Here is a 14,689-nt window from a genome sequence, read left to right as displayed (position 1 = left end):
TGACAAGACACAAGGGAAAAAGACATATAATTTGTATTCAATATGAAAATTTAAGAACTTCAGACCAATAAGAAACAGAAAACCAGGAGTGAGCTCAGTGGTTAAAAACACTTGCTGATCTTCCAGAGGACCCACGCTCAGTTCCCAGCACCCACACCAGGAGGCTCACAACCACATGTAACTCCAGCTTTAAGGCATCCAGAGCCCTCTTCTGGCCTCCTGGGGAACTGCACCCACATGTGCACCCCAACAGGCACACAGCTTTACACAGAATTAAAAAAAAAAAAAATTAAAATGAATCCTAAAAGAAAAACAAGTACAGATCAGTTAGAAACAGACAACCCAGGTTTAAAAAGGAGTAAAAGTCAAGCATGACCATGCAAACCTATAATCCCAGCACTTGAAAGGTTGGCCCAGGAGGATGGCTGCAAGTTTGAGACCAGCCTGGGCTCCAGGGCAGCCAGAGCTATAGAGCAACCCTGTCTTATAAAACACAAGAAACAAGAAACCAGGGCAAGAGAAATCTCAGTGATCACAGGAGGAATGCAGCGCAGCAAGCCCTGGCTCCAGCCAGCTTCCTCTTATGCTTACAGCACAGTTAAACAAAAACAGACGGACGGACTTCCACCCAGAGGACACACGAGGCCCCCAGCTGCCCCCTGGTGGGTACACCGCCCTTCACCTGTGTCATCAGCTCTTTATCCACATCACGTGGCACGGACTCCCGGATGGAGCGGAGAGCGAGTCTGTATAATGAAACCGTATCTTGACACTGCAGGCACTCAGGAAGGGTTTCATCTAAGTTGCCTGCTCTCAGGGCACTGTGGGAATTGAGAACAGACCGAAGTTCACACAGACTGCCAATATCTGTGAAGAATCCGGGGCACATAAAAACATATTGTCCCACTACAACCCATAATGGGAATTCAATAAAAATGCAGAGAAATGATAGTTTTCTGGGGCTGCTGGAGTCATTTGGTTTATTTTATTATACCGTTTAATCCATTTCAATGAACATGGGTTGAGAGGTAAGTTATGTCAAGTAATTAATCTTCACTGTGGAACATAAAAATGAGTAAGGGTTGGCTCTTGGCCTCCAGCACGCCACCTAGCAGCACAACATGGGATGACAATAAGCACTGATAGCCATGCACACTGAAATTGTATGGAGCCACGATCTTGAGAACACCAGAGTAAACTAAAGAAATTCAGCAGAAAAGCCAGGGCTTGTGGTACAAGCGTGTAACCCCCGGTACGGGGAGTGGGGGAGGGGGCAGGAACATCCCAAGTTTAAGATTTGCTTAAGGTATAGAATAAGTTTAAGGTCAGCCTCACAACTTAGTGAGACACCGTCTCAGAAGCAGGACATTTACCTAGCATGCATAAGGCTTAAATACTGCAAAATAAATAAACTGAGTAAATATAGGTGATACACACACACACACACACACACACACACACACACACACACACACACGGAAACCAGAGCCCAACAATCCAGAGCTCATGAAAAGTGGATTCCTGATTGACATGGAAAGTAAGTATTTATGGGTAGACTTTAGAACAGAGACAGTGAAAGACCCCTCCCGATTACTCCATCTTCAACAGTGAGTCACGTGAGGGTCCCATTAGAATAGGGAGAAATCCGAGGCAATGAGACCACTTTGAGCAACCCTCCCTTTGCAGAGAAAGTGGACCGCAGCAAGACGAACAAGATGAACCCAAGCAGAACACCAAAGCAGGCTCCCGGCCGCTCACCTCGCCATCATTTTGCTGAAAAGGGTGACGTAGAGGGCGTTGCAGGTCGCGGCCGAGCGGCAGTGCTGTTCCAGCTTCTTCTCCTACACCAGTTTCCAAACAAAAGAAACAAAAGTAAGAAAAGTAGCCCGGTGTCATCCCTCCTGAGAAAGCCACAGATGTCCCTTCGGAAGGAACTGTTGCTATCACTGATGTCACAGGTGTAAAGGAGGGAGCCTGGCTACAGCCGGACTCGCAGCTGCAGAAGGAAGATGCAGCCAATATAAAGACACTTTTCATTTTGTAGAAAACCTACTTAACACTCTGCACTCTTCCTAAATGCCAAAGTATCTGTATTGCTTCTTCTGTCATTAAACACAGAATGGGGGTGGGGTGGGGAGGTAGCTCAGTGGATAAAGAGCTTGCCACATGAGGACCTGAAGTCAGATCCCCAGGGGCCCACATTTAAAAAGCTGGGTGTGCTGGTGTGTGCCGGTAACCCCAGCCGTGGGAGGTGGGATAGGGGTAGGGTGGGATGGAAGAGATGGGCGGGGGCCTGGAGCTTGCTGGCTATCTAGTTTAGTCAAATGCTGAGCACCAGGTCAAAAAAATAAAATGGGGAGCAATACGAGCTGGCACCTGACTCCAATCTCTAGCCTCCACATGCAAACACATGCATGCATGCACCTGCATACACACATGGATACATATGCACAGCACACACACATTTTTTTTAAAGGGAAGAATTATTACCAAAATAATTACTGAACTCCAGATTTCCTCACGAGAACAGAGCTCCTATATTGAATTTTAAGTCTTCTGGCAGAGACTAGAGAAAGCACCGGAAGTGGGAAAGCTCACCTGCTCTCTGCTCAACGTCATGTCTACTGAGCAGCACTCTGCCATTATTATGGATTTTGCATCTTTGGGGCTTAAAGGATCCAGATGCAGTGTAGGCCACAACCTTTTGGTTAAAGAAGAAAAAATAAAACACATTTCTAACAATATAACGAAGACCATAATCTACCATAACACCCATTAGAACCCATTAGAGGAGTCATTTTTATGCCGTCTTTATAAAATAAACCTATGGAATTGTTATTTAGTTCATTCTCAGGTTTATCATTACATCTACTGATAATCAAAGCAGAGTGCCATAAGCTACATACATGTTAGCTAAGTGAGGAATCACCTCTACTTCTACATTCAGGACTTGCATTAAACTAGATGCAGGCATTTAGTGCTCAGGAGGAGACGTTCACGATGGTCTCTGTGCCCAGCATCTTCAGGGCAACTGACTGGGATAGGAAAAATCTTAGGCTTATGTACAAAGCACAAACATACACACATGTATGCTTATAGATGCACATTGACATACAGCAGGTGCACACAGCATTCAGATTTCTTAAGGAGGTATGACTGGGGCAGGGGTGGTGGTGGGGGGGCAAGGCTTTCTTGTAGGAAAGAACTTTTACAAGGTTCCCCTCCACCCCGAGTAAAAAATAAATAGGTTAATTCTGCCACAGAATTCAACCCTTATATCACTTTTCTGAGGGCTGTCAATCAAAGTGAACCTGCATTCTAGAATAACAGGTCCCTAGACTGTAATTCTCAGGCCGCCCCTCCTCTGCATTTTTTCTCACCCACAAATTCACCTGCATACTAGATGTCATTACTTGGATTAACAATTTAGGATTCAAACTGAACTCTCCCAAAAAGCAAAGCTAATAGCTCTCCCCGCCCCCAAACATGCCCATTCTGTGTAGCTAGAGTTTTCCTGCCTTGCCCACAGTCAGGACAAATCTCTGTCACCCACCAGTCCCACAGCCGCTCAGATCCAACCAAGTAAACACAGAGACTTATATTGCTTACAAACTGTATGGCTGTGGCAGGCTTCTTGTTAACTGTTCTTATATCTTAAAGTAACACATTTCTACAAATCTATACCTTGCCACGTGGCTCGTGGCTTACCAGCATCTTCACATGCTGCTTGTCCTGGCGGTGGCTGGCAGCGACTCCTTCTGCCTTCCTGTTCTTTTATTTCTCCTCTGTTAGTCCCGCCTATACTTCCTGCCTAGCCATGACCAATCAGGTTTTATTTATTGACCAATCAGAGCAACTTGACATACAGACCATCCCCCAGTACAGCCAAGTGCAGACCATCTCAGACACCTGCACTCAGGCCCATGGTCCTAATCATCCTCTATGCAAACCTGCTGGGTAACGCCACAAGGAACCCAAGAAGGGCTCCCACAGGACATACATTAACATCCCACAGCAATTCTGTGTCTCCTTTTTCAGCCCATGAAGTCACAATTAGCTTTCATTTCTTGGTTCAGACGACCTTCAGTCATTTCCATCTCCTCCTTTTCCCTTCCCCTCCCAGCCCTAACCCCGCCCCCAGCTCTAACCCCGCCCTCAGCTCTAACCCCGCCCAACTCTAACCCCGCCCCCAATCCTACAGATGGCACCTCTCCTCAGCCTCACTGCCATTTACATGAAAACCACAGATGCACATCAAGAGCCTTCCCTGGTCTGCCTGGGAAACAGCTCTCATTCTGAGGTACCTGGCCATACCTCCATGCTGTGGGGCAGGTCTCCACATTCACAGAAACAATGACTCTGACGTTCACTGGCAGCGGGTCTATCAGCCACTTCATGTGCTTCTCCACTTGCTAAAGAACATACAGCAGAAGTCAACGTGTAATAACAGCATTCCAGAAGAATCCCCGTAGTTCTCCAATAGGATAAAATCCTCATTGCACTTTCCTGATTATTATTAAGGATACAACTCTGATTTGGGAACCAGGTTGGCAAAACACTGTTACCACCAAATTTGAATGCTGAACATTTAAGGAAATGTTCATGCCTTAAAAATATTTCAAAATAATACTTTATGCTAAGCATGTAGATTTACTTGTTGCTACTGGCTGTGAGCATACTGTATATATATAATTTTTAATTCAGATACTTCTTCCCCAGAAATTAAGTAGAAATAAATGGAAGAGCATCATTCCCTCCCCCCAGCATGGAACTGGGATGCCTGCTGTAATCCTTGTTGGTACTCTGTCTACGAGGAGATAGACTAATAGAAGGCACAGTGAGAGCAGAACCTGAACTTGATCTATGGAATCGATGACGATGATGATGCTGCCCTGATGCCGAGCGGAAAGCTTCTCTAGCCAGTGTGGGAATTCTTCCAGCAGCTTAGCAGGATCCAGGGTCAGTGCAGAGACAGCCCAAAAGTGCTGCATCAGCTGCAGAGTGAGAGGGTGATACCCCATGCAAAGCAAATCAGTCATACTCCATGATGGCACAGAGACCTTTCCATCCTCACTGTGTATATCAACACTGACTCCCCATAGTGGTGGGATCAAGTACTAGTGTGTGCATACTTGTGTGTGTGTGTGTGTATGTGTATATGTGTGTGTGAGTGTGTGTGTGCATGCTTGTGTGCATGTGTGAGTGTACGTGTGTGTGCTTGTGTGTGTGTGTGTGTGTGTGTGTGTGTGTGTGTGTGTGTATGTGTGTGTGAATGTACGTGTGTGCTTGCATATGAGGGCCCAGAGGGTGGTGATGTTGGGTGTTTTCCTCAATTGCTTCTTTCCCTTATCTTTTCAGATACGGTCTCCCACTGAACCTGGAGTTCACTGACTGGCTAGGCTAGTAGCCAGAAAGTCCCTCGGATCCTCCTGTCTCTGTCCATCCCCAGTGCTGCGGTTACAGACATGCCTGCTGCCATGCCCGAGTGTCTGCGCGGATGCTGGGGGTACAAACTTAGGTTTTAGGCTTGCACAGTAAGCACTTTGCCAGCTGGGTCACCTTCGCAGCCTCCAAGTCATACCTGCTTTTCAAAGATTTGTTTTATGTGTATATATGTGTACTATGTGCATGCAGTGCCCGCAAAGGCCAGAAGAGAGCGTCAAACCCCCTGGAACTGGAGTTACAGATAGTTATGAGCTTCGAGGTGGGTCCTGGGAACCAAACCTGGGTCCTCTGTAAGAGCAAAAAGCGCTCTTAACCTCTGAACCATCTCCCCCAACCCAAGTATATTTTCTTTTTTTTTTTTAGGTTTTTCAAGACAGGGTTTCTCTGTGTAGCTTTGCGCCTCTCCTGGAACTCACTTGGTAGCCCAGGCTGGCCTCGAACTCACAGAGATCCGCCTGGCTCTGCCTCCCAAGTGCTGGGATTAAAGGCGTGCGCCACCACCGCCCGGCCCCAAGTATATTTTCTAAACCTACACAAAACCCAAATAACCTGTCATAGACTGAGTACTCCTCATGCAAGATGTGTGGTAACACAAGTGTTTCAGATTTGGGGGATCTGGGGAATATTTGCATATGGTAATGAGTGGTCTTGGGAACAGAAGTCTAAATATGAAATTCACTTATGTTTCATACACACCCTTTACAAGGAGCCTGAAGGCAATTCTAAACTTTCCAAAGTGAGCCAGTGTTTTAACGGTGACACGTCACAGATCATACATGGAATTTTCCACAGAAATTGTCATGTTGATATTCAGAAAGTTTCAGATTTTAGCTGAGGCCATAGCTTAGTGGCAGAATGCTGGCCTTGTCTGTACAAGGCCCAGTGTTCAATCTCCACACTATCAAAAAGTTTCAGATTTTAGTAGTTTGGATTTCACATTAGTGTTGTTCTACCTACAATCCTGAAAGTCTGCTTACTATGATTATCTCAGTCCCAAGACCTTCAGAGTCTGCATAATATCCAGATGGCTCCAGAACATGTGTATCATACCTTCAGAGTCAGCCGCTTGATAATCAAGGAGGACTCTGAGCTGGTTGACATGGGCCGCCCCACAAAATGAGACAGGATCAGCGTGTTAGGGAAATGCTTCTGCTGTAGCCGAATCCTGAGGAAAAAACATGGGACTTTTATAAACTGTCCACAACAGCAAATACACAAAGAGCTAGACATCAAACATTGCCCCAGTATCCTTAATTACATGGTTAGTCACATTAGTCATATCAAAACAAAAAAAGATTATTGATTTCACTCTATTTTAGAACCTTTCAAGCTAATAGCCTCATTTTAATTATAAGATGATGTTAATCAACATAAAATGTTAATAAAATAGGCATTCACTTTTAACTAAAAGTATGCTGTTAGAGGAGGTGGATACAGGAAGGGCAGGAGTCCAAGGTCATCCTTAGTTACACAGCGAGGTTGAAACCAGACCAATTTGTGCTTCATGAGACCCTAGCTCTAAAAAAACAAAACAAACAAGACAGTGAAAAAGAATGCTTTAATTGTATTGTGTCATACCACTTTGATAAAAGGAGGGACTTTCCAGAACCTGGTCCTCCAGAAACCAGGAGGGGTGGGATTGGGGCTGGTGCCACCACCAGATCATCCAGGCGCTGGTAATACTAGAAACACAGAAAAAGGATTTATATTGTAAGATTGCACACGCCTCTGAGAACACAAAATTGAACCAGGATACCTGACTTCCGTACATCCTCTGGAAACACTAGAGAAAAGTGTGTGAGGAAACAATCTTGCTGCCGGCCAACAGCACTCGCATGGCGCTGATCTGTACACGGATGCTTGAAGCCGGAAATGGCCATGTAGCATCGCTGTAACTGAGAGTGTAAGGGACAGCATGGATGGATTGTGGTGGGCTTTTACGAGGCTCGGATGTTTGGTGAAATGCTGGAGAGAGGACATCAAGTCACACTGGAGCCCCTCGACCACAGGACGTACCCCAGAAGGCCGTGCAGGCCCAGACAGCAACCCTAGATTTCCTCATCAGAAGAATGAACGCGGAGTTCTGGAGCCTGCCTCAGTCTCTAGGGCTTACTAAGAATGGGTCCAGACAAAAGCAGGCTTCGGGCTTCATATGTCTGCCCCCTACCCAGTCTGCCAGGCTGCCCCAGAGAGCCAGGCTCAGACAGGCTGTCTGAGATCTTCAGGAAATTGAGTTCCATGCAAATCCAAGAACCTGTCTTTCCAGAGCTTTCCAAGCCATGCAAAACCAGCTCAGACCTGGAAGGCTATGCTCAGAAAAGCAAAATGCCACAATACTTCTTCAGAGTATCCAGAGCCAGCTTACTGTTGCTGTGTCTATCAACATCTGATCGCTGATGATGTCTTAAAATTCATAATAGCTTATGGTGGGCTTTGGGCTGGCTTTATGGCATTAAAATCTCCAACTGCAGGAAACCATCCTTGGTTTTCAGTTTGTTCTGCTTGTATCTAGACATGAATCAACGGCCAAGGAACCCCAGTGTCTCAGAGCAGTCTTGCATCTGAAGGAACAGAGGGAGGCCTTGTTGATTCATTGCCCTATCTATCCCAATAACTCGGTCCGTGGTTCTACAGAAAACCCACTTAAAGATCTACAGTCCCCATGTTGAGACTTCTTGAGGCAAAAGAAAAAGCCTCAGATATGGACCACGGTTCAAATTTACATGGTCCATGTGTGCTCATGGGAAAATCGTGTCAGACCTCAGTTTCTTCTAGACAGTATCTCACTTAAGACAACCACTTTAGGGGCATCATCAGACTTAACATTTGCAACATTGCCCTATGAGAGAAGGGCGCTAGCTGCTCTCCTTTTGCAGATCAGAAGGTCAAGACGAGAGTGACCAGAGACTTGACAGAATCAAGCAATAAGCACAGCCTAAATTCTAAGAGCTATAGAAATGCATCTGCTCATGTCAACTTCTGTGATAATCTTTAGAAATTCATCTGTAGACTCAAGTTGAGATGGCTCAGCCCATTAATGGTGCTTGCCACAATACATAATGTCATACAAACTTAAAAATTGATTTGTATGTTAGTTTGTAATATTATTAACTATTTTTTAACTCGGATATGTTTCTTAGTAGATGTCAGGTTGTTAATCTGTTTAGATATTTATAAATGCTGATTAGACCAAAAGTGAACGGCTGAGCTGCCTACTGAATGAACTACCAGAGTTTGTTTTCTGAACGTCTGCCTTTTAATTCTTGCAACAGGAAGAACTGACAGCCTGGCCTTGCTAACAGCACATATCCTAGCCCGATCTGGGCGAGTTGCAGATGGTAGCATAGTGAGTGCTTGGCTGATGAATCTGTCATCTATAGAAATATTGTTTATGGGGCTGGAGAGGTGGCTCAGAGGTTAAGAGCACTGACTGCTCTTCCAGAGGTCCTGAGTTCAATTCCCAGAAATATTGTTTATAATATATATCAATGTCACATAGTCTTCCTAGGATACAAATCTAAGCACATCTCCACATGGGTCATCAGCCTTGAGAGCAGGTAAAACAGTCACAAACCTGAGTATATTCAGGTGAAAGAATTTTTATATGACAACCTTTAAGCTGTAATTTATTTTTATTATTATTTTAATTGTGTGTATGTGCATGTATATGTGTGTGATGTGTGTGCAGTTTTATGTGGAGGCCAGAAGCTGACATCTGGTGTCTTCTGCTATCATGCCCCACGTTATTTTTTGAGACAGGGTTTCTCCTTGAGCCCAGCTTCACTGATTAGCTAGGCTGACCATCCAATGAGCTCCATAGTTCTGCCTGTGCCTCTGTCCTCCCTTGACACTTGGGTTCCAGAAGTGAGTCACCACTCTGGACTTCTGACACGAGTGCTCGGGATCTGAACTTGGGTCATTATGCTTATGTGAGAAGAACTTTCCCAATTGTACCATCCCCAGCCCAGCAACTGATCTTGATTGGACCGCCGTCTCAGAAGCTTACCTTCTCGAATCCCAGTTCATGGGCTGAGTTCGAAGCCTGCTGAAAGGCTTCCATCTGCTCCTGCTCATCATGTATGTCCCACAGAACATCCCCGAAATCATCTTCTTCTGGAGTGGAATCCTCACTGCCCACATCCTTCACCTCCACGTCTGTGTTCTCAAGGCCGAGGATGTCCTGAGTATTAGGAACAAGGACAGGAAAGCAAATGAAATCCAGAGACCTTGAAGCTGGGGTCAGCATGCTGGGCCTTAGCTACTGAGGGGGCAAGTCCACACTTAGGCTTATAAGAACAAGAGTTATTATAAATGCTTCTAAGAATAATTTTCTAACCATAAGAATCCTAGTTTAAAAGGAAATCATTAAAACTAAAGAAAAAAATTCATCTGAACTAAAAATAAAATCAGAGTGCTATTTGTCTGATGGGATTTGTTTTCTGAAAAAATGTCATGTAATAGTTGTAATTATATCTGGCTAGTGAATCACTTAAAGAAAAGTGTGTGCATGCATGTATGTGTGTGTGTGTGTGTGTGTGTGTGTGTGTTCGTGCGCACACGCGTGCTCATAAGTGTGGAGTCAAGAGACAAAGACAGCTTTTCCTCCTTTGTGACAGGGTCTCTCACCAGCAAGAGCTCACCAATTGTGTTGACCTGGCTAGCTAGTGAGCCAAAGGGAATCCTCCGGTCTCCATTTCCCCAGTGCTGGGATTACAAGCACATACCATCATTTTAAGTGTGTGCTTGGACTCCAACTGAGGTCCTCATGCTTGTGAGGCAAGTGTTCTATAGACTGAGCTATCTCTTCAGCCCCACCACTGAATAATTTCAAAGACTATACTAATGCCTAAGGAATATGGAATAAGATTGAATTACTGAGATTACTGAGATGGAGTTTCTTTTTTTTTTTCTTTTCTTTTTTCTTTTTTTTGGCTTTTTGGTTTTTGGGTGTTTTTTTGGTGTCTTTTTTGGATGGTTTTTGTTTTTTGAGACAGGGTTTCTGTGTAACCTTGGCTGTCCTGGAACTCACTATGTAGATCTTCCTACCATGTTCATTTTACTTGGAGATAAAGGTGTTTGCAGTCTTTAGATATTAGTTATTGGTATTTTTGCTGACACAATTCTGAAATTATTTTTTGTGTGTGTAAAGAATAAGCTCAGGCACAATATCAAGTGTCTATGAAAAGCACATGTAATAAAAAAAAAATACATGTGATTTCAAAGAAACTTCCAGCTCCAGATCCTCCATGGCATCTGTTCTCATTCCCCTGAAGGGTGTCCTCTCTACTGTTAGGGACAGCAAGGTGGAGGGGGGAATCTCAAATATGCAAAAAACCCAAGCACACAAAGGACATGAGAAGCCTCTCTGAGGAGTAAAATGCACATTTGTCCTCAAATGCCTCCTCTGGAGTTTCGTGTTTATGATACATTTTACACCTAACAAGCGTTGAAGTCAGCCTGCTCTGCCAGGCACATCCTGACAATACCAGGGTCTCACCCCAGGACCAACTCCCAACAGAACAATGGCCTCTCCTGGGGTACTAATCTCAAAAATGACACAAAAGTAGTTTTGTCTGAAAAACTTTTTTTTATTTAACTATTTTTTACTATTATTTACTATGTTTTACTAAAAAAAATACTATCCGGCTATTTTAGATGAAAGCTTACAGAGAAAAGCATATTTACCTGTTTAATAATCTTTTCCACAGTGATGTAAGTTTTATACACGCCCTCCGCTGGATCCCCTGAGTGATGGATGATCTGGGGGAAAAGGACTCAATAATAACATGGAAACAAAGTAACAGCTGCAATGGGATGGGGGAGGGGGAGGGAGAGGGGGCAGGGGCTGGGGGAGGGGGAGGGGGCAGGGGGTTGGGGAGGGGGAGGGAGAAGGGGGAAGGAAGAGGAGCAGCAGCAAGCCTTTTAACATTTTCACTCTTCTATCCCAGCAAGCTCCTTACAAGAAAGATACAATATTGCAACCTTGCTGTTCAGAAGAGGAAACCCAGACAAGTTAAAAGGCTTGCTCAGCGTGAACAATGTATACTTTCCGGGGCCTGCCTCATCTCAACTCTATCCCTAGGGTTAGGAGCCCCTGTGCCTCTCATCTCACCAGATCTCAAACTGCCCGCTACCTCTGAACTACTCTATTATTCTCCAAAAAAAAAAAAAAAAAAAAAAAAGGAAATCGTTGACAGAGGTCCACACCAGGACTTGACATCCCTAGTGCCACCTCAAGGGAAAAGGTCAGGTCCTTAAAACAGTTTCTGAGGTTTTTCAGGACTGACCTCATTGGGCCACCCTCCTTTATGTCCCCTCTCCGGACACCTGGCTTCCTTTCCCATGCTCATCCAGCCCCTGGCTCTGGCTTTACCTCTGCCATGAACGCCTTGACATATCTTGGTGTTTTACCTTGGCTTTGTTGGTCTTGCTTAGGTCAGAAACTTGATCCAGAAACTGCTGGACAGAGTCGGAAGTGACTTTCCCATCCTCTGAACGATGGTAGATTAATCGTGGTTTTCCTTCTGGGTTTTGCAGAAAGGCTTCTTCACAGTCTTCCAGTAAAAAACTAGATTGGAAATTGTCATCTCTTGGGTTATACTGCACTGTGGCAGCAGATACTTAGTGACCAGTCTAAGTACCCAAATGGGCTTTACCACAGTGACAAGGGCCCAGCTACAGAGGAAGAAAAGCTTTCAGTGTGAGTGAGTGTGTGTGTGTGTGTGTGTGTGTCTGTGTGTGTCTGTGTGTGTGTCTGTGTGTCTGTGATCTGTATGGAAAGTGGTAGAACTGGAGATGTCACACAGTTAAAGTCAAGACAACTAATGCCCTGCAAGGCTCAAATCCAGTCAGACAACAGGGCTAGGCAGAATAGTTAACATTCCAGGAAGCCCATTTTGTCTATTATCTATATCTACACCATCTATATTTGATTGATTAAAAAAAAAAACCAACAGGTAAGATTCATTAACATAATTATATTCACATTGAAACTTTATGTCTCTCAAATTGTATCCAAAGAAAGAAAACAACAAGGTTTACTGTGGGCCGAAGTGAGAAGCCTCCAGCTTTGTGCTGTAAAGTCAGACCATAAACATTTTAGGCTGTGGAGGACATAGAGTTTCTGTTGTAAAAACTCCATTTTGCCGTTATAGTATGAAAGCAGCTACTGAAAAAATTTACACAAATCAGTGACTGTGACTGTGTTCCAATAAAATTTTATTTACAAAAGCTAATACTGGGCCACTGTTGCCGACTTCTGCCCCAAACAAATTTTATATTAGTGATGCTGATACATCTAATGATACAAAACTTTACATTTTTATTTGAGTGTGAGGAGTTATAAAATGTAGTAGGTTTCACACACTGTTTATTGACTATGAGAACAGAAGTAGGACTTATCTTTGAAGTTCATTGGCAGTGATCTCTTTACAGCTAATGTGAATGGTAAATTAGAGTTTTTTTTTTTCAGCTTACCTTGGTAACGTTGAGTGAAGGAATAAAATAACTAAAGAACTCTTCTCGAGTTCCCATTTTCTTACAGTGAGGTACTGATTTTCAACATCTATTGGAAAATAAACAGCATGGAAAAAATATCCCATTGCCTCGCACATTCTTTTAAGTTTAGGTGAATGGTCCTAAAAAGAAATTAAAATATATAAAAATATGATATATTTAACTATGAGAGGGATAGAAAGAATCTTATTACTTAAAAGACATGTTTAGAAAAGCCTCTATAAGAAGTATTCTAATACAAAAAAATCACATTTTAAAGAAAATCTTATAGAACAGAAGTAAATTTCTCTCTAGAACAAAAAACAACAGCTTAACATCATGACTATTTTCTAGCTCAGGAAATGATTTATTTCATAATTAAACAATAGAAGAAAGTATTAGGCTAGTTTGATTTGGTATTTCTTGCTATTATTTTTATCATGAATCATTTGCTTTCTTGTTTTAAAGGATCCAAATGTGTGTGTGTGTGTGTGTGTGTGTGTGTGTGTGTGAGTGTGCATGGGAAATATGGTGCTTTGAGCTAGGGAATGTAGCTTCAATGATAGTAGTCTTGCCTAGCATAAAAAGTACAATATCATTTCCAGGAGAATAAAAAAAATTAAAAATCTTAATGAAAAAATATTGGTCTATGATAAAGTATATTACTAAATAATGATGATTTTTATGTAAGTAATTAGGGAGAAGCCCATTTGTCTTTGGTAGTAACTTATATCCAACTACTAGATGGAAGCTATGAGCTTTAAGATATTCTACAATTTTACCAAGGCTGAGTGATATCACAAAGGAACACTAAATAAATCTATTAACAAACTGCAGACCGTGAATTTAAAGCAGGTTTATCCTAGGGCATGCAGATGTGTTTAAAATGCACTTGAGACAGTGGAGACAGAGTTCTCCTACACAAGGTCAGGTGGCAAATATTTTTCAAAATTAATAATGTTTAATAATTCATCTGTTTTAGCAGGAACCTTTTAAATCTATTTGGTTTCTGTCCCAATTAACTGCAGTCATAGCTCTCGCTCTCTCTCTCTCTCTCTCTCTCTCTCTCTCTCTCTCTCTCTCTCTCTCTCACACACACACACACACACACACACACACACACACACACACACATGCATACAAGCCTGGGGATGTTCTAATAACACTTATTTATTGATACTAAAGTGTAGATTTCATATAATGTTCACGTAACAAAATAATCTTATATTTCCTTTTTCCAATAATTCAAAACACTGGTTCTCAACCTGTGGGTCAAGACCCCTTTGACAAACCTATCTCCAGAAATATTTATATCATGATTCATAAAAGTAGTAAAATTACAGCTATAAAGTAGCAACAAAAATTATTTTATGGTTGGGGGTCCCCACAACACGAAGAACTGTATTAAAGGATGGTGGCATTAGGAAAGCTGAGAGCCACTGATTTAAGATGTAAAATTAAATCTTAGCTCTAGACCATATGAAATTGAAATCAGGTAGCAAACCAGAAATGGCCACAGGCAGTAACTCACTGAGTCCTAATTTTACTTTAAAATAATTCTATGGGTTGCCTTGAGAGGTTCAAAGTCGTGATAAAGATTAAACTTTGGTATTATCTGAAACAGCTTTAAGGACAGCAATTGAATCAGATAAGACCAATGAAGGACCCAAACATTGAAAAGAATAGCTAATGAAATATGAAAAGGTCATTTTAATACTTAATTCTTAACTATATTTTTATTTATATAAAC

General features: G+C 42.8%; 1 protein-coding gene across 1 annotated transcript in view; it reads right to left on the bottom strand.

The window, feature by feature from the left end:
• Nphp3 (nephrocystin 3) overlaps positions 1-14,689 on the bottom strand; it is a 38,699-nt gene that overhangs the window by 14,601 nt on the left and 9,409 nt on the right. Inside the window, exons 6-16 of the mRNA XM_042281531.2 lie at positions 12,922-13,082; positions 11,857-12,013; positions 11,131-11,205; positions 9,452-9,625; positions 7,024-7,127; positions 6,496-6,610; positions 4,851-4,994; positions 4,315-4,412; positions 2,599-2,701; positions 1,759-1,841; positions 683-821 (exon numbers count right to left, since the gene is read on the bottom strand). Coding sequence (XP_042137465.2) covers positions 683-821; positions 1,759-1,841; positions 2,599-2,701; positions 4,315-4,412; positions 4,851-4,994; positions 6,496-6,610; positions 7,024-7,127; positions 9,452-9,625; positions 11,131-11,205; positions 11,857-12,013; positions 12,922-13,082 — 1,353 coding nt within the window. The remainder of the gene's footprint in view (positions 1-682; positions 822-1,758; positions 1,842-2,598; positions 2,702-4,314; positions 4,413-4,850; positions 4,995-6,495; positions 6,611-7,023; positions 7,128-9,451; positions 9,626-11,130; positions 11,206-11,856; positions 12,014-12,921; positions 13,083-14,689) is intronic.

Source organism: Peromyscus maniculatus, chromosome 7 (genome assembly GCF_049852395.1).
Source record: "Peromyscus maniculatus bairdii isolate BWxNUB_F1_BW_parent chromosome 7, HU_Pman_BW_mat_3.1, whole genome shotgun sequence".
Taxonomy (NCBI): Eukaryota; Metazoa; Chordata; class Mammalia; order Rodentia; family Cricetidae; genus Peromyscus; species Peromyscus maniculatus.
The sequence above is the reverse complement of the archived record's forward strand: the minus strand, read 5'-3'. Positions and strand labels throughout refer to the sequence as shown.